The sequence below is a fragment of the Arachis hypogaea genome, chromosome 12 (assembly GCF_003086295.3).
Source record: "Arachis hypogaea cultivar Tifrunner chromosome 12, arahy.Tifrunner.gnm2.J5K5, whole genome shotgun sequence".
In the NCBI taxonomy this organism is placed as follows: Eukaryota; Viridiplantae; Streptophyta; class Magnoliopsida; order Fabales; family Fabaceae; genus Arachis; species Arachis hypogaea.
The window spans coordinates 91464309-91491129 of record NC_092047.1 but is presented as its reverse complement, the minus strand read 5'-3'; the positions used below and the strand labels follow the sequence as shown (position 1 = coordinate 91491129).

The 26821-nt window shown below is 36.8% G+C and overlaps 1 protein-coding gene across 1 annotated transcript; it reads left to right on the top strand.

The window, feature by feature from the left end:
- The first annotated feature begins 21318 nt into the window (after positions 1–21318).
- LOC112729317 (stemmadenine O-acetyltransferase-like) lies at positions 21319–22656 on the top strand. The gene has a single exon (XM_025779572.2). The coding sequence runs from the start codon at positions 21319–21321 to the stop codon at positions 22654–22656; it is 1338 nt and encodes a 445-aa protein (XP_025635357.1).
- The last annotated feature ends 4165 nt before the right edge of the window (positions 22657–26821 follow it).

Below are 26821 nucleotides of genomic sequence, written 5' to 3'. Positions count from 1 at the left end.
TTTCTATGAATATCGGACCGTGGTCAGAGGAAAGATTATTCATACCATCCCTGACAAGATCAGAGAGATCTTAAAGCTACCTCAGCTGAAAGATGATCCAGACTCTTTCAACAGGAGAATGATGAGAACAGACAAGGGCCTGGATAAGATTCTAGAGGATATATGTATCCCTGGAGCAAGGTGGACCACTAGCACGAAGGGTGTCCCAAATCAACTCAAAAGGGAAGATCTCAAACCAGTCGCCAGAGGATGGCTGGACTTCATTGGGCATTCTCTGCTGCCCACTAGCAACCGTTCTGAAGTCACTGTTAAAAGAGCAGTGATGATCCATTGCATCATGATGGGAAAAGAAGTGGAAGTTCATTAACTAATTTCAACTGAATTCTACAAAATTGCTAATAAAAATTCTAAAGAGGCCAGGTTGGCTTACCCAAGTTTGATTTCCCTGCTCTGCAAGGACGCTGGAGTAAGGATGGGAATAACTGAGTATATCTCAATTGAGAAACCAATCACCAAAGCATCAATGGAAAAATAACAAGCACAGGATGACCCCATCAAGAAGAAAACACAGGAATTTCTCCCAGAAATCCCTCAATCTGAATATTGGGAGTATCTTGAAACATCAGTTACCAAGATGCAAGAAGCTATGGAACAAATAATAAAGGAACAGAAGGAACAAAGTCAAATTCTTTGCTATTTGATCAAAGAACAGGAAGAGCAAGGGCGTGACTTGAGGGAATTGAAGCGCCAGAAGTTATCTCTTGAAGGACCAAGCACCCCACAGATCCGAGGAACATCCACTTCCCAGAACAAAGGTTGTTAAATTCCAATTTCTGCTTTAACTCTGTGATAGTTGTCGCTATAGGAGTTTACCTTAGGAGTCATATAGTAGTAATTAGTGTCTATTTTGATTTTACATCCAATTAAGTTATAGTCTATTTTTCTCATCATCAGCAAACATGAATAAAATAGTAGATCTTTTGAATAAGAGGCAATAAAATTTCGAGTTTTTAAATAAAAATTCTAATTAGTTACATGTGGTGGTAATGCTTTCTGTCTTCTGAATGAATGCTTGAACAGTGCATATGTCTTTTGAATATGTTGTTTAAGACTGTTAAATATGTTGGCTCTTGAAAGAATGATGAACATGAGACATGTTATTGATAATCTGAAAAATCATAAAAAAATGATTCTTGAAGCAAGAAAAAGCAGCAAAGAACAAAGCTTGCAGAAAAAAAATACAGAGAAAGAAAAAGAGAAAGCAAGCAGAAAAAGTCAATAGCCCTTAAAACCAAAAGGAAAGGGTAATAAAAAGGATCCCAAGGCTTTGAGCATCAGTGGATAGGAGGGCCTAAGGGAATAAAATCCTGGCCTAAGCGGCTAAACCAAGCTGTCCCTAGCCATGTGCTTGTGGCGTGAAGGTGCCAAGTGAAAACTTGAGACTGAGCGGTTAAAGTCAAGGTCCAAAGCAAAAAGAAGAGTGTGCTTAAGAATCCTGGACACCTCTAATTGGGGACTTTAGCAAAGCTGAGTCACAATCTAAAAGGGTTCACCCAATTATGTGTCTGTGGCATTTATATATCCAGTGGTAATACTGGAAAACAAAGTGCTTAGGGCCACGGCCAAGACTCATAAAGTAGCTGTGTTCAAGAATCATCATACTGAAATAGGAGAATCAATAACACTATCTGAATTCTAAGTTCCTATAGATGCCAATCACTCTGAGCTTCAATGGATAAAGTGAGATGCCAAAACTGTTCGGAAGCAAAAAGCTACTAGTCCCGCTCATCTAATTAGAATATGAGCTTCACTCAAAAACTCTGAGATATTATTGCTTCTTGACTTATTAGTCTTCTATTTTATTCGTCTAGTTGCTTGAGGACAAGCAACAGTTCAAGTTTGGTGTTGTAATGAGCGGATATTTTATACGCTTTTTGGGGTTAATTTCATATAGATTTTAGTATGTTTTAGTTGGTTTTTAGTTTATTTTCATTAGTTTCTAGGCAAAATCCACATTTCTGGACTTTACTATGAGTTCGTGTGTTTTTCTATAATTTCAAGTATTTTCTGGCTGAAATTGAGGGAGCTGAGCAAAAATCTGATTCAGGCTGAAAAAGGACTGCTGATGCTGTTGGATTCTGACCTCCCTGCACTCAAAATGGATTTTCTGGAGCTACAGAACTCCAAATGGCGTGCTTCCAATTGCGTTGGAAAGTAGACATCCAGGGCTTTCCAGCAATATATAATAGTTCATACTTTTCTCAAGGATAGACGACGTAAACTGGCGTTCAACGCCAGCTCTCTACCTAATTCTGGCGTCCAGCGCCAAAAACAAGTTGCAAGTTGGAGTTCAACGCCAGAAAAGGATCCAAAGCTGGTGTTGAACGCCCAAAACAGCCCCAGGCACGTGAGAAGCTTTAGTCTCAGCCCCAACACACACCAAGTGGGCCCCAGAAGTGGATTTCTGCACTATCTGTTATAGTTTACTCATTTTCTGTAAACCTAGGTTACGAGTTTAGTATTTAAACAACTTTTAGAGATTCATTTTGTATCTCATGACATTTTAGACCTGAACTTTGTACTCTTTGATGGCATGAGTCTCTAAACTCCATTGTTGGGGGTGAGGAGCTCTGCTGTGTCTCGATGAATTAATGCAAGTACTTCTGTTTTCCATTCAAACATGCGTGTTCCTATCTAAGATATCCATTCGCGCCTAACTATGGAGATGGTGATGATCAGTGACACTCATCACCTTCCTCAATACATGAATGCGTGTCTGACAATCACCTCCGTTCTACATCAGATTGAATGAATATCTCTTAGATTCCTTAATCAGAATCTCCGTGGTATAAGCTAGATTGATGGCGGCATTCATGAGAATCTGGAAAGTCTAAACCTTGTCTGTGGTATTCCGAGTAGGATTCTGGGATTGGATGGCTGTGACGAACTTCAAACTCACGAGTGCTGGGCGTAGTGACAGACGCAAAAGGATAGTAAATCCTATTCCGGTACGACTGAGAACCTGCAGATGATTAGCCATGCGGTGACAGCGCACCTGGACCTTTTTCACTGGAAAGATGGATGGTAGCCATTGACAACGGTGATCCACCTACACACAGCTTGCCATAGGAGGACGTGCATGCGTGAATCAGAAGACAGAGGAAAGCAGAGATTCTGAAGACAAAGCATCTCCAAAACTCCAACATATTCTCCATTGCTTCAAACCAACAATCTCCGTGGGATTTGACCCTTACTCACGTAAGGTATTACTTGGACGACCTAGTGCACTTGCTGGTTAGTGGTACGAGTGTGAAAAGTGTGATTCACAATTCGTGCACCATTAATCAATTCAAGAAACGAAAATAGTAGCACAAACACAAGAGGAAGAGGCAGAGGCAGAGGGGGAAGAGGCTATGGCAACAATGCAAAGAATGGAAGAGGTTCCAAACAATGTTATCATTGTGGCAAGCATGGTCACTTGGCAGACACATGCTACAAAAAGCATGGCTTCCCCCCTCATTTCAAGAACAATGGAGCCATGATCAATAACATGGTTGCTGAAGAGGATAATAAAGTAAGCAATCAATCTCAGAAGGAAGAACTTGGCAAATCTGAGCCATATTTCACCTTAGAACAAAAGGAGGCTTTGCTTGCCCTTCTGAACCAACAAGATGCACACCCAAAGCATAGCATAAATCAACTTGTCACCACAACTCTACCATCAAACCAAGGTATTTCTTATATAATGTCACTTTCTACATTCAATCCTAAATCCTGGGTCATTGACTCAGGAGCAACTAATCATGTGTCATATGCCAAAAATTCATTTCAAAAACTGTACCAAATCAAACCCGTACTAGTCAGCATGCCTGATGGCACAAATACATTAGTCAATACTGCAGGAACAATTGTGTTTTCTGATCAATTTTCTTTGCTACATGTCTTTTATATTCCAAATTTTAAATTCAATTTGATCTCTGTCTCAAAATTGACAGCCGATTTGAAATGCAAATTGATTTTTGATCAAAATGAATGTGAAATCCAGGACAAAACTACCAAGAGAACAATTGGTGTAGCGGAACAAAGGAGAGGGCTCTATGCTTTTGAGAACCTCACACCCATTCAAGCTACATCACAAGTTGCATCTGCATCACTTGCATCCACACTGTCAGCACAGTCCACACACTTAAGGCACTCTGAACTATGGCATCTTAGATTAGGACATTTACCTAATGATAGAATTGTTGTTATGAAAAAGGAATACAAAGATTTAAAGTTTTCAATTTGTAATAAGCCTTGTGATTCTTGTCATTATGCAAAACAAAAACGGTTGCCCTTTATGTCAAGGATCACTAAGAGCATGAACAACTTTGACATTGTACACATTGACATTTGGGGTCCTCTCAATACTATTTCTGTTTTGGGTTTCAAATATTTCTTGACTATTGTGGATGATAAAAGTAGATTCACTTGGTTGTATTTTATGAAATTAAAGAGTGAAACTAGTGAATTAGTCAAGAATTTTGTTACAATGATTGAAACTCAATTCAGAGTAACAATTAAGAAGATCTGAACTGATAATGGAAATGAATTCAAACTGAACAATTTTTATGCATCCAAAGGTATTATTCACTAGACTTCATGTGTTGAGACTCCCCAACAAAATGGCATTGTAGAAAGGAAGCATCAACATATTTTGGAAGTCACAAGAGCTTTGATGTTCCATTCTAACATGCCAAATAAATTTTGGAATTTTGCAGTAGCACAATCAGTTCACTTTATTAATAGAATTCCTAGTGTGCTATTGCAAAATCATTCTCCTTATAAAATTTTGAAAGAAAAACAGCCTGATATATCTTACCTCAAGGTCTTTGGATGTCTAGGATTTGCTTCAACAAATTCAGCTCATAGATCAAAATTAGATCAGAGGGCTATCAAATGTGTATATTTGGGTGTCAAAGAAGGTGACAAAGGGCACGTTCTATATGACTTGAAAAGTAGAAATATTTTAATATCAAGGAATGTATCATTTTATGAACATGTATTCCCTTTTTCATTGCAAAATTCAGTTGACAATAACATTGCTATTGATCCTGCACCCATTACTACGTTAAACAATCTAGCATTTGATGATCCATTTTCTGAGTTTCATAGTAGCATTAATTCTCATGCATCACCATCAGTCAATCATTTAGATGAAGAACATCAACATGAGAATATTATACCTGATATCATACCTGCATCTTCACAGTCAAGTGATTCACCACATCTTAGCATGGCATCTAATTCACCTCAAGAGATTAGGAAGTCTACAAGAAATAGAAAGCCCCCTGCATATCTAAAGGATTATCATTGCATGCCAACTGTGTCATACACCAATTGTTCCTCGAATTCAACTCTTAATTCACATGATTCTCATCATTTTTTCTTGGAAAATTTTGAAAATATGTTACATGAGCAAACAACAAATTTCTTTGATTAGTCCACAATTCTATTTTTTGAGTCAGAGTCACCTTCACCCCTCCTCCCAATTAATGCATCTTCAATTTTATCCACCACACATACTTCTCAACTAAAACACAAAGAGCCAAAATGCTATGCCAAGGCCGTTTGTGATCCTAGTTGGCAAGAGGCTATCAATGCTGAATTAACTGCTCTAAGGGAAAATAGAACTTGGACACTTACCAAGCTTCCTGATGGAAAGAAGGCTGTCGGGTGTAAATGGGTGTTCCAGTTGAAACTGAAGCCTGATGGTTCAATTGATCGCCACAAGGCCAGGCTGGTTGCTCAAGGGTTCACCCAAACAGCAGGGGTGGATTATTTTGAAACATATAGTCCTGTGGTAAAAATGAATACCTTTCGAATCCTCATGTCCATTGCTGCAGTGAGAGGCTGGTTTGTCCACCAATTGGATGTCAACACAGCCTTTTTGCATGGTGATTTAGCTGAAGAAGTATATATGCGCCCTCCCCAAGGTCTCCAACTATCCTCACCAGATTTGGTCTGCAAATTGGACCGTTCTCTTTACGGCTTGAAACAAGCCAGCAGACAATGGAACACGAAATTGTGCACCACACTACTTCAAGCTGGATATTCTCAATCATGACATGACTATAGCTTTTTCACAAAATCAAACAAGGGCAAATTCACAGCCATTTTGGTGTATGTCGATGATTTAATACTGGTTGGAGATGATATGTGTGAAATACGGTTCATCAAGCAAGATCTACATGATCTCTTCAAGATCAAGGACATTGGGGACCTGCAATTTTTTTTGGGATTGGAGGTTGATAAACCCATATTTTATGATATATTTTGTGCTTAGTTTGAGTGATTTATTCAATCCTTCACCCACTTATTCATGTTAATTGCATGGTTTTACTTTCCCTTCCTTATTATGTGATGTATGTGAAAAACATATTTCCTATGCTTTTAAATTAATTATTTTAATCACCTTTAATTCCCTTCGATGCCGTGATTAGTGTGTTGAGTAGTCTCAGATCTTCTAAGACAGGAATGACTCAAAGGATGGAAAGGAAACATACAAAAATGGAAGGAAAGCACAAAACGGAGTTCCTGAAAAAACTGGCATCCATGCGATCGCATGGATGACGCGATCGCGTGTCAAGAGCGAAGAAGCAGCGACGCGGCTGCATGACTGACGCGACCGCGCACCTTAAGCAGAACGCATATGACGCGGTCGCATGACTGACGCGACCACGTGGCAAGAAAAAGCTCCGAACGACGCGACCGCGTGACCCACACAGACGCGTGACAGAGGCCACGCACCAGAAATTACAGAAAATGCTCCCAACGATTTCTGAAGCCCTTTTTGGCCCAAATCCAAGTCCAGAAGGCATATACCAGAGGTTATGAAGTGAGGGAATGCATCCATTCTAGCGGAGCTCGCCAATTTTTACTTTTCATGAATTAGATTTAGTTTAGAGAGAGATTCTCTCTCTCTTTAGGATTAGGATTTAGATTTAGGATTTTTATTCACTTTCAGGATTATCTCCTTTGATCAGGTTCAATATTCCTTTTATTTACTTTTGCAAGCTACTTTATGAATCCTTTCATATTACAGATTATTTGAATTAATGTTATTAGAGGTATTTCAGTTTAATATTGATTTCTCTTATTTATACTATTGTTACTTTTACTCTGAAGACATTTTTATTCCAAGTAGATTTATTTTTCTCCTTTTGGTCTTGGTTAAGAAATCAGTAACTCATGAGTTATCCAATTCAACAGCATAATTGATAATTGTTATCTTTGTTAATTGAATTGAACTTCCATAATCCCAATCTTTTCTTAGGAAATAAATAGGATTCGAAGATCAAACCAATTAATCCCTTGACCTTCCTTTATCTGAGTAAAGGTTAACAAAGTAGAATTAAGATTCAACTTTCATTGTTATTGATAAGGATAACTAAGCTTGGACTTCCAATTTCTCATACCTTGCCAAAAGTTTGCTTTGCAGTTATTTATTTATTTTAGTTGCCATTTAATTTACTTGTCATTAAATTACTCGTTCCTCATTCTTGAAACCCCAATTTTACAATCTCCATAACCAATAATAAGAACATACTTCCCTGCAGTTCCTTGAGAAGACGACCCGAGGTTTAAATACTCGGTTATCAATTTTAAAAGGGGTTTGTTACTTGTGACAACCAAAACGTTTGCACGAAAGGGATTTTTGTTGGTTTAGAAACTATATCTACAACGCGACTGTTTTTATGACATTCTTTACTGGCAAAAATCTCGCTCGTCAAAATGGCGCCGTTGCCGGAGAACTGCTAACGTGTGCCTTATTATTGGTTATTGTAAATATTTTTCTTTTACTTGTTTATTTGTTTATTTTTATTTTTAGCTACTATGAATTCTCACCCCTCTCGCTTTGAGTTTGGTTCTAACTTTGTTGAAGGAAATAGAAGTTACAGCAGGAATATGGGATCGCATCAAGGTCAGACCAATCAAGGATGGATGGAGCCAAGAGGATCTAATCAACCCTTTAGGCAACAACACCCTCCAAGATATCATGGACAAAGACCATTCTACAATGCATATCCAGCTGATAGATATGGTGGACAACCTTGTAACTACCAACAAGCCCCACCCCGTGCCTATAGACCATCCTCTCAACATAACCTCGAACCACCACACTCACAAGCTTCTCTTCACCATTCGCCACCACATGATCCCTATTTACCCCAGTTCCAATCCAATCACTCCCAAGCACCACCACTTTCCTATGTATCATGTCCAGATCCACCACCCCGAGAATCAGAGGTTCACCTCAAGGCAACAGTAAATAAACTTCAAGCAACCATTCGACAACTAGAGCAAGCGGTAATTCAATTAGCTTCTAGACGCTCGAACATTCAAGGACCAACCACAGCCCCATGTGGACAATCTAATGAAAAGCGTAGCATGAAGGAGATACTAAAAACTCCAGTGGACAAGACAGAGAATGAATTTGTACTCGAACAAGTAGAAGAAGCTGTCATTGTACAAGAAGAAGAGTTGGTTGAAGATCTAGGAGACGCTGAACCTCCATGGGAATCCAGAGCTGAGGAGAAATCCGTCAAGGACATTATAGTTAATGCTAAGGAGGATAGCGCACAATCCCCAAGGCAAGTCGTTTATGAAGAATCAGACGGAATAATCCAAGAAGCAAATTCTCTTGATGATGATAGTCACAAGTCAAGTTCTCTTTGTAATGAACTTGCATCTACAAGTGAGTTATCTGAGATCGAAGAATCTTCCCCAAATGAATACGAAGATGATGCAGAGGTAGATTTCTCTCAACCTCCAATCTATGACTCAAGTGATGAGGAAGACATAGAAGACTTTGACCAGGGTGATGATGCATTTGAAGATCCTTGCAAAGAAGTGGAGGAATTCACAGAAGATTACCAGGGAGTAGAACTTACAGAACCACCGGAAACACCTTCCCCAAGGCCATTACTGCCTAATACAAGCTTCAAGTGGGTACAATCCTTAACCTTTAACTTTACTTATTCACTTGAATATGGTTTACTTGAAACAGATGGCCAGCTTAGAGCTCTCTGCGGCTTTAAGAGTAAGAGGGAAATGTCTCGTGCTCAGAGCTGGTGCACAAGGTTCAATAAGGTTCCATACTTCAACTTGAAGTGCACGGATTGGTATCAAGCTCAATTGAATGGATCTCGGAAAATGTTTGGTCACTATGGTGAGAATCTATTTTCTAAACCGCCCGGATGGAAAAATATAGATCAAGACGGAGGCGGATTTAAAAACAAGGCTTGGGATCATGGACTCTATCCTGACATTCGTCACCCCGGGAGCCTGAAGATCTGTTTGAAGCTGCTCAGAAGCTTTACATGCCTAGTTTGGGACCCCGGAGGCTATTGGCATTCCAAGCACTGGTGGAGATTTCTGGATGAATTTAAACACAAGCCACCATAACAGGAAGCCCTTCTAATGTCCAACTTAAGGACTTTAACTAAAAGTGCTAGGTGGGAGACAACCCACCATGGTATGATCGTTCCTTTCGTACTTTTAATTTTATTTAGTCTTGTTTGTTTTTGAGTTTTATTTTATATTGTTATTAAACCTGGAATCATGCATAGCATTCACATTAAGCATTGCATTCTGCATTCAGTTTAAAAAAAAAAGGGTGCGCGATGCGACCGCATGCCCCATGCGATCGCGTCAAATGGCGAACAACACTTCCCACGCGACCGCGTCATCCACGCGGCCGCGTGACCTGAAAATCGACGTAAGGATCCAACGTCCAGAAAGTTGGGCTGGAATCGTGCGGCCATTGTGCGTCTAGCACAAAATGGCCCATGCGATCGTATGCCCCATGCGATCGCGTCACTTGCACAATACCAATCCCACGCGACCGCGTGAGCGACGCAACCGCGTCGCATGGATTGCACGAACACCCCAAAGGAAACAGAGGGTTGCGTTGAAACGACGCTGGATTCGTGCATTTAGTACAAATTCCAGCGACGCGATCGCATGCCCCATGCGATCGCGTCACTTAATCTTTTTGCCCTCCGCGCGATCGCATCATCCACGCGATCGCGTCAACCACCTTTTTCGCTCCAGCCACGCAACCGCGTGCTCCACGCGGCCGCGTGGATTCAAATTATAACCCCCCCAGGTCACGCGAAACCCTATTCTCGCGCCCCCCCCCCCCCCGAACCCCACCCTCCTCCTTCTCTCCTCCTCCAAGCCACAACCACCACCCAGCCACCACCGCGCCACCACCCAGACGCCACCGCCACCCACCCCCCTTCCTTCTCCCCCTTTTTTCTTCTTCTTTCTTCCTCTTCCACCCCCTCTCCGCCACTGCCCTCAGCCAACCACCACCCACCGCCGCCGTCCGTCCCAGCCACGCCCCCTTTTTTCCCTATCTCCCCCTACCCCATTACCCCCTTCTTCCCCCCCTGCCCGAACAGCCGCGCCAGTAGCCGCCGCGCCGCCGTGCCCACCACCACCAGCCGCCGTGCCCACCACCCCCAGCCACCTTCCTGCCTATTCTCATTATTCGGCCTTCCAGGTTCCGCAACACGCAATCCCTTTTATCCGTTCGTAGTTTATTCTTATTTTTCCGTTTGTGTTCATATTAGGATAGTTAGATATGCATGTTGTAGTGGATTTTAGGTTGTTAGGTAGCCTAGGATGTGGTTAGTGGATTTAGGTCTGTTTATTTGCATTGTTCTTGTTTCTGTTTTATCAAATCTGCAATTATGCTGTTGCTGTGTTCATGTTCATATGCTGTACTTTCCTGCTTTTGCTGCTCTTTACATTGAACTTTCATGTTTATATTCCGTATATGTAATTGCAAGCTTTAATTTGGATTCATATGAACTGTTTGATTGCTGTTTATTTTTCGGGAAAGTCCTATTTTAGCCGGAATGCTGCCCAAATTTCTGTAAAATATTTCTGTTCATGACTTGGTTTTGGCATTTTCAACTGTGCTTTCCTATAATTTCACCAAACCAATTCATGAATGCTTAGGCACGCATTCTTATTTTCTTTGATCTCCTGGTTCATAAATTGCAATTTTGATGTTTGATTCCTATTTTTGCTTTCTTTATCTCTATTTGAATCATCATCAAACTGTTTTACTTGTTTGAATATGAGTTACCTATAGCTTCTACCTGTGATTACTTGTTACTTGGACCATTTTCATTATGCCTCTTACTTTAACCCATTTTTCACTAACTCACTAATTTTAACTCTAACCAACCTAACCTTTTCATAACTTCTTTTTTTGCTTTTCTTTCACTTTCTTTTAACATTCTAACCAAGGCATGATGTTAATTTTTCTATTTAACTTGCATTCAATTACATTTTGGATTGTGATTTCTTCTTTTCAGACTTTACACTCCTATACAATCCTAAATGCACATTTTACTTAACTCATATTCATTATCCTATTGCTCCTTTGCCACTTTGTGTTTTCTTCGATTATTTGCCTATTTACCTCCCCATTTTTATTATATCCTGGTTTTTTGTTTTTCAGGATGTCAGATTCCCAGAGACGGGGAAAAGGCAAGGCCACTTCTGGCAAAAGGAAAAGAGGAGAAGCCTCCATGTCTATCATCGACCTCATGCATGATACCTCCTTGCGGGAGAAAGCCTTTACCCCGCAGGAGAAGGCTGACCAGCTACTTCCCGCCAATGACCCAGTAAAGTTTGCAAACTGATACTATGAGCTGAAGTATCCGGTGTTTGCAAACTCCAGGAACCTATACCTGGAGCAGACTTTGAAGATCCCAGAAGAACTCCAGCAATACACCTCTGATCAGATCAAACAAAGAGGCTGGTTCTTTTTGGAGAGACCTCTGACTAAGGTTAATGCATCTTGGGTTAGGGAATTCTACTGCAACTACTTCAAACCTTCCCTAGATGCAGTAAACCTCAGAGGAAAGCAGATTCTGGTTACTGAGCAGGCAATAGAAGAGGTTCTGAAACTTCTGCCACAAACTGATCAGACAGATGGCTATCAGAAAGCTGAGGAGGACATGCGCTATATGCGATTTGATTGGGATGCAGTCAAGGCCCGAATTGCCCTTGACTCGTCAGTTCCTTGGATCATAGGTCAGAACACCACCATGCCGAAAGGGATCAAGCAGATCTACCTAAACGATGAGGCTCGGCTATGGCATCAGATATTCAGCAACTACATTATGCCGAGTACTCAAAAGACTGAGATACCAGCCGCGATGATCACCCTCCTTTGGTGTGTGATGGAGGGCAAGGACCTGTACCTGCCACGCTTTATCCGGCACTATATGGCCAGAGTCCACGTCCGAGGCACTCTTCCCTTTCCCTATCTGGTTACACAGCTGGGCCGTCGAGCTAACGTGCCATGGGAGGATGCTGATGAGAGGCCACCTGCTGCAGAGTGCAAGAAGCTTATCCCGCACAGTAGGAACTTCCTGGCCTTGGGCTACAGACCTCCATTCCTTACTGCCACTGCTGATGATACAGCTACACCATCTGCCGGTCCCTCTTCCTCTACCGCTGCACCATCCACCCTTGCCACCACCACTGCACCTCCACCTGCCATAGAGCCTGTCTATCATCTGGTGCACCACTTGTTTCGACGACTTGACCAGATGGAGCGTCGCAACAAACGACGCTATGAGCACCTGAAGCTGATGATACGATCCGGCGACATCTCCTCCGAGCCTGACACACCTTCTGAGGCATCTGAGGAGGAGGCGGATGCGCCCGAGGCAGAGACCCATCCCCAGGGAGAGACAGAGCAGGCAGACACCGAACAGGCTGCCCCACAGACAGAGGTCCCACATCAGATCATGGCTGCAGATCCTGAGATCCCCATTCAGATAGCCCCTCCTCTACAGCAGCCAGACCCTCAGACAACCACCACAGAGACACCAGCTACCATCCCTTCCAGTGATGACACCCCTTCACACCCGGCTTGAGTGAGCATCGGGGACGATGCTACATTTTAAGTGTGGGGAGGTCGCCATCTCTGGCGTATTATTTTGAACCACTACAGACTCTTTTTCTTTTATTTTGGATATTTTTCTGTATTTTTCTCTCTATTTTTATTTTTATTTTCTGAGTATTTATACATTGCTACTTTTATGTATTTTTATTCTATTCCTGCATTCTGCATTTTTAGTTCATATTTTAGTTATTTAGTTTAGCTTGCAATTCTAATTTATTAGTTATAAAAAATTGTGGATTAATTAGTATAGTTTACCCTTTTTTAGCATAAGATAGCTTAGTTTAAATTGAAAAATATAAAAAGGTAGTAAGCTAGGAACTTGAACATAACAGATTTAAATCCATGAACTTTGTATATATAGCATTCCATCATGTAGTTAAGTTAACAAGATTTCATCAAGGAGAAACACTAAAACTTTAAAGCCATTCAATATAAGTTTTACATTGAGAATAATGGGAATTTTTAACTAAACCTGCATGACATACATAACTGATAAATAATTTTTGAGCTAGAGAACACACAGCCTGTGAGTTTTGAGCTTAATTATATGGTTACATTGAAACCATAATTTTTATTCCTGTGTGTTCCGCCCTTCTTTTATATTCTGATGTTCTTTGATTTGCTTTAATCTATATGTCCAATTATAGAATATAGAATATAGAATATAGATACATACCAAAAGAATGATTGAGGCCATTATTTGATTTTAGCTCACTTATCCCAAAATAACCTACCTTTCACATCACCCTTGTTAGCCCCCTTGAGCCTTTAAATCCCTTTTTATTCTATTAGCCACACTACTAGCCTTAAGTAGAAAAACAAAATAAAATCCCAAGTTGAATCCTTGGTTAGCTTAAGATAGAAAATTATGAATAGTTTAAAATGTGGGAAACCTATTGGGAACATGGATGATAAAAACAAAAGGTAGAAAAGTTGAAAAGAATAAAATAACTCAAATTAAGAAATTTTGGGAAGCATGCTCATGAGAAATCAAAGTGATTAAATTACCATGTGCATAAAAAAAATTATTTTTCAGTATTTAATAAAGGGGATACAAAAGAATTCCCCAAATGCAAAAATAAAAGCAATGCACATGGAATAAGAATAAAAGTTGAAACATGAGCATGTAACATCCAAAAGTGGGAAAATATGGGAAAATAGGTAAAGAAGTTTTGTTTTTACTAAATATGTATGTTAGGTGAGATCTTAGTCTAACTAAGGATTCACTTTTTAGCTCACTTAGCCTTATACATATATCCTTACCTTCACCTTGGCCCCATTACAACCTTAATTAAAGACCTCATGATTTTTGGTATGACTGTATTCTATAATTGTTGATTGGTTAGATGAAGAACAAAGTTATAGAAAGGAAGAATAAAAAGAGGAATAGAGTGATTAACCCAATAAACACTGAGTGACTAGAGAGTAAACACAAATTCAGTGAGGGTTCAATAGCTCATTAACATTTATCTCTGTTTGAATTATCTAATTGTTTTGCAAGTTCATAAAATGCTCTTTCTCCCATCTCAATTGTAAAAGTGCTTATTGATTATCTAAGGTTTGGCTATATATACATATATGACTCCTTGAGAATGTGAATTAATTTAACTACCTGTAAGCTTTATTATGAGTGAATAAATTAGAATTGCATGATGCATTTAGGTAGTTGCATTTAGATTAGATTGCATTGCATGACCTTCCATCACTTTAACCTTACTTATTACCTTGGATTTAGCATGAGGACATGCTATTGTTTAAGTGTGGGGAGGTTGATAAACCCATATTTTATGATATATTTTGTGCTTAGTTTGAGTGATTTATTCAATCCTTCACCCACTTATTCATGTTAATTGCATGGTTTTACTTTCCCTTCCTTATTATGTGATGTATGTGAAAAACATGTTTCCTATGCTTTTAAATTAATTATTTTAATCACCTTTAATTCCATTCGATACCGTGATTAGTGTGGTGAGTAGTCTCAGATCTTCTAAGGCATGAATGACTCAAAGGATGAAAAGGAAACATACAAAAATGGAAGGAAAGCACAAAACGGAGTTCCTGGAAAAACTGGCATCCACGCGATCGCATGGACGACGCGATCGCATGCCAAGAGCGAAGAAGCAGCGACGCGGCCGCATGACTGACGCGACCGCGCGCCTTAAGCAGAGCACATATGACGCGGTCGCATGACTGATGCGACTGCGTGACAAGGAAAAGCTCCGAACGACGCGACCGCGTGACCCACGCGGACGCGTGACAGAGGCCACGCACCAGAAATTGCAGAAATAGCTTCCAGTGATTTCTGAAGCCCTTTTTGGCCCAAATCCAAGTCCAGAAGGCATAGACCAGAGGTTATGAAGTGAGAGAATGCATCCATTCTAGCGGAGCTCGCCAATTTTTACTTTCCATGAATTAGATTTAGTTTAGAGAGAGATTCTCTCTCTCTTTAGGATTAGGATTTAGATTTAAGATTTTTATTCACTTTCAGAATTATCTCCTTTGATCAGGTTCAATATTCCTTTTATTTACTTTTGCAAGCTACTTTATGAATCCTTTCATATTACAGATTATTTGAATTAATGTTATTAGAGGTATTTCAGTTTAATATTGATTTCTCTTATTTATACTATTGTTACTTTTACTCTGAAGATATTTTTATTCCAAGTAGATTTATTTTTCTCTTTTTGGTCTTGGTTAAGAAATCAGTAACTCAGGAGTTATCCAATTCAACAGGATAATTGATAATTGTTATCTTTGTTAATTGAATTGAACTTCTATAATCCCAATCTTTCCTTAGGAAATAAATAGGATTCGAAGATCAAACCAATTAATCCCTTGACCTTCCTTTATCTGAGTAAAGGTTAACAAAGTGGAATTAAGATTCAACTTTCATTGTTATTGATAAGGATAACTAAGGTTGGACTTCCAATTTCTCATACCTTGCCAAAAGTTTGCTTTGCAGTTATTTATTTATTTTAGTTGCCATTTAATTTACTTGTCATTAAATTACTTGTTCCTCATTCTTGAAACCCCAATTTTACAATCTCCATAACCAATAATAAGAACATACTTCCCTGCAGTTCCTTGAGAAGACGACCCGAGGTTTAAATACTCGGTTATCAATTTTAAAAGGGGTTTGTTACTTGTGACAACCAAAATGTTTGCACGAAAGGGATTTTTGTTGGTTTAGAAACTATATCTACAACGCGACTATTTTTATGACATTCTTTACTGGGAAAAATCTCGCTCGTCAGAGGTAGTTCGAAGCAAGAGGGGAATTGCAATATGTCAAAGAAAGTATTGCATCGATCTACTCCAAGACTACGGGTTAATGAAAGCCAAGGCAATCTCAACTCCAATGGACTACACCAGCAAGTTGACAAAGAATACTAGAACTCCACTTAGCTCAACATCTGAATATAGAAGGTTAATTGGAAGATTACTCTATCTAACCAATACAAGGCCAGATATATGTTATGCGGTTGGAAGATTGAGTCAATTTTTGGAGTGCGCTACTGACAAACACTTTGAGGCAGCTATAAGGGTACTTAGATATCTCAAGAATGAGCCAGCATTGGGGCTGTTCTTTTCATCTCAGACAGATTTGGAGCCAACCAGTTTTTCAGACAGCGACTGAGGTACCTGTTTGGACACAAGAAGATCAGTATCTGGTCATTGCTTCTTCATAGGTACTTCTATTGTGTCCTGGAAAAGTAAAAAACAAAGTACAGTAGCTGTATCATCATGTGAAGCAGAATACAGAGCCCTTGCTATGGCCACTAGGGAGGCACAATGGATTACTTACATCTTAGAGGATTTGGAAGTAAAACTGCAGAAGCCAATTGCTATGTATTGTGACAGCCAATCAGCCTTGCATATTGCGGCAAACCTTGTCTTCCACGAGAGAACCAAACATATAGAGATGGATTGTCATGTTGTAAGAGATAAATGGCAAGAACAAGTAATCAAGTTGTTGCCTATTACCACAATTAACCAAACAGCTAACATATTAACCAAAGTATTAGCTCCTAACATGTTTCAAAAATGTTGTAGCAAACTCAGAATGGTGAATGTCACCGATTCTAGTTTGAGAGGGGGTGTTACGTGAGCTAATGAGTCATGTGTAATAGTTAGCAAGCTAATCAGTTAGGAGTTGCAGATATAGGCAGATTCTGTTAGTGAGTAATTAGGGAATAAGTTTGTTAGAGTGCTGACTAGATAGTTAGTTATGCAGCTCACTAAGTTGCTGCTATTTATTAGCTAAGAAAGGTGAATTGAGTTAGTTTTTTTGTGCAATCAGAAAATAAATTCAAGTGGGGCAGAGTTGTGACAACAAAACACACTCTCCTCTGTTTTCAAGCTTCGTGAAGTTCTTCCCTTCATCTCCCCTGAACTCACCATTTCAACACGTATTGCCACCCATTGCTTCCATTCTATTAGTATAACAGACGCATACATGACATTGTGATGAATTTTATTTATGAGAGTCAGTGTACAAGACTTATTCATGAAGTAAATCGATCTCAATAATAATAATAATAATAATAATAATAATAATAATAATAATAATAATAATAATAATTGTTAGAAAAGTAAGAAATAACAGTAGAGAAAGGATTTGTGTATTATTAAGTGTAATCAAGTTGTCTATTCAAGTTTTCTGGAATAATACAATATAAAAAAGTATTTATAGCTACTAAGAGAATCGTAATAATAAAGACGTAATCTCTTATAATAAATATTCAGATATACTAAATAATACTAAATAATACTTGACTTTAAAACTTATTTAAAACAACGAAATAAAAAAACTGCATAAACTGATAAAACGGGTGTAGATGTGGAACTGCCGAAAGGAAGTGTAGATGGAACTGCCGCTTGTCTGAAGGAAGCGCAGACGGAACTGCCGCTAGTCTGAAGGAAGCGTAGACGGAACTGCCGCTTGTCTGAAGGAAAAGCAGACGAAACTGCCGAAAAGAAACGCAGACGGAACTATCACAAGGAAACATAAACGAAACGCAGACGAAACTGCCACGAGAAAACGCAGACGGAACTGCCACGAGAGAACACAAACGAAATTGCCACGAGAGAACACAAACAGAACTGCCACGAGAGAACGCAGACGGAACTGCCGAAAGAGAGCAAAAACTATATGATTTCTTCATGAGAATAGGAAACGGTGGATGACATTGGTGTTTGATCATTCGACTCGAAAAGACACAAGACGGAGAGAATAGGCTAGTCGATGAGGTGAAAAAGCATCAAAGGAGTGACAAAAGATAAAAAAAAATGGCATAGAAAAAAAATGCAAAAACTACGGTGATTTCACCGCAAGGAAAACAACATATCCTCTTCAAGGAGGATACTATGGCTCTGATACCATGTTAGAAAGGTAAGAAAGAGCAGTAGAGAAAGGATTTGTGTATTATTAAGTGTAATCAAGTTGTCTATTCAAATTTTCTGGAATGATACAATATAAAAGGGTATTTATAGGTAATAAGAGAATCGTAATAATAAAGACGTAATCTCTTATAATAAATATTCAGATATACTAAATAATACTAATTGATCCTAATTGATCTTAATAATAATAATAATAATAATAATAATAATAATAATAATAATAATAATAATAATTTAATATAAATTATTATTATTATTATTATTATTATTATTATTATTATTATTATTATTATTATTATTAGTTAAAGTTCAAAATAGGAACTAAGTATATACAATATGTAGTAGGCAAGGACGGATTTAAATAGTACACCGTGGGCTGACTTTTCAAAAATTTTCCCTTAGTATAAAGGAAAAAAATTTATTTGTCTTTATAATATAAATGAATTGACCCCACTCACTATTCATTCTTTTGGTCACAGTGTTCAATCATAAATTAAAAACAAAATTAAAAGATTCCACTAAATTATAAAATATTATATTAATTATTTAATAAAAAATAATTAAACTCTTATAAAATAAAAGTTAGTTTATGTATGTAGAAAAAATTAAACTCTTATATTTTGTTGCATATTTTTTTTTTCTTATTCGTGTGATTACCTTTACTACACATAAGAAGAAATTATAGTCAAAACAGTAGTCTTTTAGTAGTATGTATATAGACTATAGTAATATAGTTTCACTACTATTTTTATTAATGACTTTTTATTTTATCTTTTATATTGATTTTGAAATTGTATTTGATTTTGATTCTGATTTTGATTTTGTTTTTGTTTTTGTGATTTAAGATTGTTAATAAGCTATTGTTAATACTTTAGTATTTGGTGTTTTGCAAGTTGCAACATTTCCAGAATTTAAAATTCAGTTTCTCTATAACTTCATTTTTTAATTTTCGTAATTTAATTAAGTTGATACTTTTTAATTTATTCAATTGTTCTGCATTTATTTTGCAATTATATTATTGTGTATTTTTATGTTATTATTTAAATTATTATTTTAATATTTTAATTTATTAGTTAGTTAATTTAAAAATTAATTATATTTTATAATAATAAAATATAATTATAAAAATAATTGTTATATTATGTATATTTTATTTTTATTCACAAAATTTTTTGAATTCGTCGTTGATAGGTATTCTAACTACTAGTAAAAATATTGACGAATATAAAGAAACAATTTAGGAATTAATTTTTTTCTACTATTTAACCAACTTTGTCTTTCTTTTTTTTTTTTCATATTCTTTTCCTCTAATTGACAATAAATAAACGAATAAATAAATATAATTATATGTAAGTTTTGTATTGGTTGATTGATAACGTAAAAAAATTGCTCCCTAATTGGATCCGAGAAACGAGATTCTAAATTCAGATTTTATTATTTTCATCTAAAAGTAAATTAATTATGGCCTTGTACAACATCAGGTAGCTAGCTTTCTTCTCTCAATGATCAGATACGACAATTATCCAAGAATTAAATAAAAATTTACTTATGGATTTAATTAATAAATGAAGTATCTTAACATTCGATTTACACATAGCCTGATCTGTATAGCACTATAGCAGTATAGGCAATTAGGCACTACTTTAACTCCAAAAGAACTCTCTCTTATTTTAAATATTAATTAACTTTTAAAAATTTTGTAATCTTCTGAATCCATTGTCCTCAATCACATGAATAAATTTGATTTCAGTTTTTTGCACTCAAGATGTTTATACTTCCTATGATTATAAATTAGTGTATAACTTGGATAAAATTTTTAAGTGATAGTTTGCATGCGATGGCATTATATATAGTTTAGAATTCTAATTTCATCATACCTTTGGATGAATATTATATACTTAGATATCGGGCTAATATATTGCATATTTTATATAATTGAGTAGTTTTAGATATTACTATTAATATTTTTGAATATTACAATTGTTGAATATTGGATGTTATGTAATGTTGCGTTTAATTTCTTATGTGATGTTAATATATAATACTAAACTTATTAATATATGATGTTATAAAATACTTTTTAACGTAAGCATCATTAGAGTAAACATCTAAAATAATTCTAAAAATTATGCAAATTTTTTCAAATGTGCTATGGATGTTATATATATATATATATAAGTTCTTCAATTGTAGTTCTCTTTGGCTATTTTTTGAAGGATGTTCCTGGAATTATTGAGGGTTGTAAAAGAAATTGAAAAAGAAATTGCTGATGAATGTATGTAAAAAAGAAGAAATATAGAAACGTAATAGATAATTGAGGATGTTGAAAAATTGATTAGAAATTATATAAACCAATTAGATACATAATGAGTAACAGTGAGTCTTTAATGCTTCAAGTATATTAATGTTTAATTTGCATTGTAACTGAAATATGCAATATCAATTTTTTTTTTATTTCTCACGTATGTGAATGGGTTGCTATATGCACAAGACAGTATTCGAAACTCCAACACTTACTTAAACGAACTAATGAGCTAACTATTAGACTAACCCAGTTTAGTTAATATACAATATCAATAATTACGTGCTGCTTTAGGTTGATTTTATGTTGTGTCAATTTAAAAAAAAAAAAAAAACTGTTATATACATCGTTTATGTATGTATTTCACTTGTAGCATTAAAAATGATTGATAAAAAGTGAGCGCAAATAAAAAAATATGCAAAACAAATAATTTTACAGAAAAATATACAAATATAATTTTTAAAAGAGATGAAAAAATACACAAAAGAGATGAAAAAAATTATACAAATATAATTTGTAAAACAAATACTGTAGAAGAATTTTTCCTATATAAAGGTAGACCCACTAGTATACCAAGCAAACTCAAGCCTATAAACGGTACGGTGCCTTAGTTCAAAAATCGATTGAACCAACAACAATGATGCCTAAACTTGATATTGTGTCTATTAAGGTAATGGTAAAGCCATCGTCTCCAACCCCTAATCACCTTAGAGATTTCAAAATCTCCCTCGTTGATGAGATGGCTCCTCCAATCTATATTCCCATAATTTTATTCTACTCAGCCACTGATATTAATAGTTCCTTTGGAACTCATGATGTCGAGACCATATCCAATAAATTAAAGGTTTCTTTATCCAAAGTTCTCACTCTATATTACCCATTCTGTGGAAGATTCAAATGTACCTCACCTTCCTCTGTTGATTGTAATGATGAAGGTGTACCTTACATCGAGTGTAAATTCCCCACTAACCTTACAGATATTCTCAAAAGGCCTCAATCCCAAATGCAGGAGCTTTTGCCATTTGACCCATATAATAATGTTTCTAGTAGTTTGGATCATAATGATGACAAACACAAAGTGACCATGGCGGTTCAGTTGAGTGAATTCAAGTGTGGGGGTATTGCACTTGGTGTGTGCCTCTCACACAGGGTAGCAGATGGGGAAGCAACATCATCATTCCTCAATGCTTGGGCTAAAACTGCAAAGGGTCTTTTCAACCAAGTAGACCCACCTCAAATGGATGCAGCATTGATTTTCCCTCCACGGGGAATAGAATGGGCCATGACTAGTCTCATGGTGGGTGGTGGCAATGAAAAACTCGTGACCAAGTGTTTCTTGTTTAGTCCAACGGACTTGTCCAGATTGAGAGCTAGATTTGGAAGCTTTAATCCGACTCGCGTCGAAGCTGTCACAGCACTCATATGGAAATCAGCCATTCAAGTAGCAAAAGGAAGTTACAAGGCTTCTATGGTGTGCCACGCCGTCGACATTCGTAATCGAATGGTGCCACCGTTGCCAAAAAACTTGTTTGGCAATCTTTGGCTTTATTCTATTTCTGAATTGGTGGATTTGGGTGACGGAGGTTATGGAACAGAAGAGTTGTGTGATTTGGTGGGGATGGTTAGGAATGCTATTAGAGAAACTAGTGCGGGTTATTCAGATATGCTGCTTCAAGGTGACGGTTTGGATGAGTTCGATGAATTCTTCAAGGAAGCAAGATTAAGGGTCGCTGAAAATCTTGTTGCATGTTGTGGATTTAGTAGTTGGACAAGATTTGGTTTCTATGAAGTTGATTTTGGATGGGGGAAGCCAATTAAGGTGAGAAACATTAATTTGCCTATGAAGAATGTGACATATTTGATTCCTACAAGAACTGGAGAAGGCATAGAGGCATGGGTAACCATGACCGAGCTTGATATGGATGAATTCCAGCGTAACTCCGAGCTTCTCCAGTTTGCCTTGCTGGAATCTTAAGAGTTTTTATATATTTTCTTATAAAAATGTATGTCTTAGTGTGGGATAATAAAGAAATAAGTTTAAAATGTTGTGATAAGACGTGGATGATCACGTAGACTAACCTTCTCAATACTGAAGGAATCATTCTCAAGAGAGAATGAATTTAATGAAGGTTGAAAAGTGATGACAATTTGTGTGTATAAATAGGAGAAGCATCCATCTGAATAAACACACACAAGCAATAAAACAATATTTTCTCTCTTATACTCTTCTCTCTCTTTCATATTATTTTCTCTCTTATATACTTTATTATAATATTATTAAATATATTAATTATATCTACTATATTGATATAGTAATTCTAGTGAATATTACTACTTGAGTTATTTAATTATATTTCCATATTTTATATTTGTTACTTCTTCCTTATTTATTTAGTTATTTTACAACACGTTATTAGCACGAGACTCTGATCAAATTTTTAGGAAAACTCAGGTAACAAATTTTCATTATGTCGAAACTCTCTCATCTTGAATTCAATGCTCTTGATATATCTGGAAACAATTATTTATCATGGATATTAGATGCTGAAATCCATTTTGATTCAATGGATCTTGGAGATACCATTAAGGTTGAAAATAATGCATCCCAGAAGGATAAAGCCAAAGCCATAATTTTTCTTCGATCGTCGTCATCTTGACGAAGGATTGAAAAATGAATATCTTACATTAAAAGATCCTGTAAATCTTTGGAAAGACCTTGAAGAAAGGTACAATCATAAAAAAACAGTGATACTTCCTCAAACCCGATATGAATGGACGCACTTGCGTCTACAGGATTTTAAATCTATAAATGAATATAATTCTGCAATGTTTCGAATCACCTCACGAATGAAATTATGTGGGGAAAAGATAACTGATCATGATATGTTGGAGAAAACTTTCTCAACCTTTCATGCCTCGAATGTGCTCCTGCAGTAGCAGTATCGAGAAAAAGGATTTAAAAAATATTCTGAGTTAATTTCTTGCCTTATTGTTGCTGAACGCAATAATGAGTTGCTTTTAAAGAATCATGAAACGCGCCCAACTGGCGCCGCCCCATTTTCTAAAGTAAATGCGGCAAATCATTATCCCAGAAGAGGTAAATGGCAAGTCTTTAGTAACAAGAAAAATTATGGAAGGAAAAAGAATTATGTTCAAAAGAGAGGATCTCACCAGAAGTGGGATATAGAAAGAAATATTGAGTAAAATAAATCAACAGAGGATAAGTGTTTTCGTTGTGGTGGAAAGGGCCATTGGTCACGTACCTGTCGTATCCCAAGGCACCTAGTCCATCTTTACCAAGCATCTTTGAAAAAGGATGACAAAGAAAAGGAAACAAATTTTGTTTCAAATGATGCTGAAAATTTCACCACTCATTATGATGTATGTGATTTCTTTGAGGATCCTGAAGGAAATATTGGTCATTTGATCAATGATGGAATAATTTAAAATGTGGGATTATTATGTATCCATGTAAATAAATAATGTAAAGAACTTATTGTTAAGTTTTAGTTTCTATGTATTTAAGTTTCAAATGTGATGTATATAAATAATGAAATATTAATGTTTATAAATTTTGAAATCATTAAATGTGTTAAGTTTTAAAATAAAATTTTAGTATGACATTATGTGCAGAATTTCTTAGAAAAATAATTCCAATCAAGAATTCGATTTGACTGTGTGCTACTCATTTTATTATTATTTATCTTTGAAGAAAATGGCAAGGATATATAATGAAGATATATGCCTTGTGAATAGTGCAAGTTCGCACACCATTCTCAAAAGTGATATATATTTTACCCATCTTGTGCCAAAAGAAGAATATGTTAATACTATAATTGGTTCATGCAATGTGATTGAAGGCTCCGGAAGAGCTATAATTTTGTTTCCCGAAGGAACAAAATTCATAATAAATAATGCACTATTGTCTACTAAGTCTCTGAGAAACTTATTGAGTTTCAAAGATATTCGCCGAAATAGATATCATGTTAAGACAATGAATGAGGGAAATCATGAGCATTTATGTATCACAACTCATAATTCAAATAAGAAAGTTATATTAGAAAAATTACCCTCACTTTCATCTGGGTTATATTACACCAAGATTAGTGCAATTGAATCACATGCCATTGTAAACTAGAAGTTTACTAGCCCAAATGAATTCATAACTTGGCACGACCGATTGGGTCATCTGGAAACAACCATGATGTGGAGAATTATTGAAAACTTCCATAGACATTCACTAAAGAACCAGAAGATTCTTAAATCTAGTGAATTTTGTTGTGATGCATGTTCTCAGGTAAAGTTAATTTTAAGGCCATCACCAGTAAAGATTGGATTTGAGTCCCCTAAATTCCTAGAAAGGATTCAAGGTGATATATATGGACCTATTCATCCACCATGTGGATCTTTTAGATATTTTATGGTCCTGATAGACGCATCTTCGAGATGGTCACATGTGTGCTTATTGTCTTCTCGCAACCTGGTGTTTGCGAGATTACTGGCTCAAATTATTCGATTAAAAGCACAATTTTCAGAAAATCCAATCAAAGCAATTCGTCTTGATAATGCTGGTGAATTTACTTCCCAAGCATTTAATGCTTATTGTATGGCTAATGAAATAAGTGTTAAACATCCAGTAGCTCATGTTCACACGCAAAATGGGTTAGCAGAATCACTTATTAAATGCCTCTAATTAATTGCTAGACCCTTGCTTATGAGAACAAATCTCCCAACCTCGGTTTGGGGCATGCTATTTTACATGCCGCAGCACTTATTCATTTGAGGCCAACGAGTTACCATCAATTCTCTCCTATGCAATTAGTTTTTAGCCAGCAGCCAAATATTTTCCATTTAAGAATATTTAGGTGTGCGATATATGTTTCCATTGCACCACCTAATCCCACAAAAATGGGACCCCAAAGAAAATTGGGGATATATGTTGGATATGATTCTCCCTCTATAGTGAGGTATCTTGAGATACAAACCGGAGATGTATTTAAAGCCCGATTTGCGGATTGTCATTTTGATGAATCAAAATTTTCAACATTAGGAGGAGAGAATAAGCTTCCTGAAAAAGAACTTAATTGGAATGCATCATCCTTGATGCATTTAGATCCTCGATCAGGGCAATGTGAACTAGAAATTCAAAAGATTATACATTTGCAAAGAATAGCAAATGAATTGCCTGATGCATTTTCCGATACAAAGAGGATAACCAAGTCTTATATACCAGCGGAAAATGCCCCAATTCGAATTGATGTCCCAGTTGGACAAATTGCCACCGAAGCAAATACACGCCAGAAGCGTGGCAGGCCTGTCGGTTCCAAAGATAAAAATCCTCAAAAGAGAAAAGAGGTAAATACGATTCCTGTTGAAAAAGACATAGTAAAGACACCTGCAGTTGTCTAAAATTCTGATATAATTTTAACGCCAGAAGATGTTCAGGTACTTGAAAATTTTGAAAATGATGAGATCTCGATAAATTATGTCTTTACAGAAGAGAAATGGGACCGAAATAAGACAATTGTCAATGAAATATTTGCATATAATGTGGTATTAAATATCATGCATGAAAGTAAGGATCTTGAGTCAAGATCAGTCGAAGAAGTCGACAAAAAAATGATTGGCCAAAATGGGAAGAAGCCATGAAGGCTGAATTAGACTCACTTGCAAAACGTGAAGTCTTTAGACCTGTAGTCCGTACACCAAAAGATGTAAAACCTGTTGGATACCGATGGGTATTTGTGAGAAAACAAAATGAGAAAAATGAAGTTGTGCGCTATAAAGCCTGACTTGTGGCACAAGGTTTTTCACAAAGGCCCGGTATAGATTATGAAGAAACATATTTTCCTGTAGTGGATGCGATAACATTACGTTATTTGGTCAATTTATCTGCATATCATAAACTGCATATGCATTTAATGGATGTGGTAACAGCCTATTTATACGGCTCATTAGATCGGGATATCTATATGAAAGTCCCTGAAGGACTAAAGATATCTAAATCATCTAATGAATATTCGCAAGGGTTATACTCAGTCATATTGCAAAGATCTTGATATGGTCTGAAGCAATCTTGACGAATGTGGTATAATCGTCTTACTGAGTATCTGGCCAAAAATGGATTCAAGAATGATGAT

What these genes read in the sequence shown, in the direction of transcription:
- LOC112729317 (XM_025779572.2), top strand. Translation starts at nt 21,319, where the DNA reads ATGATGCCTAAACTTGATATTGTGTCTATTAAGGTAATGGTAAAGCCA.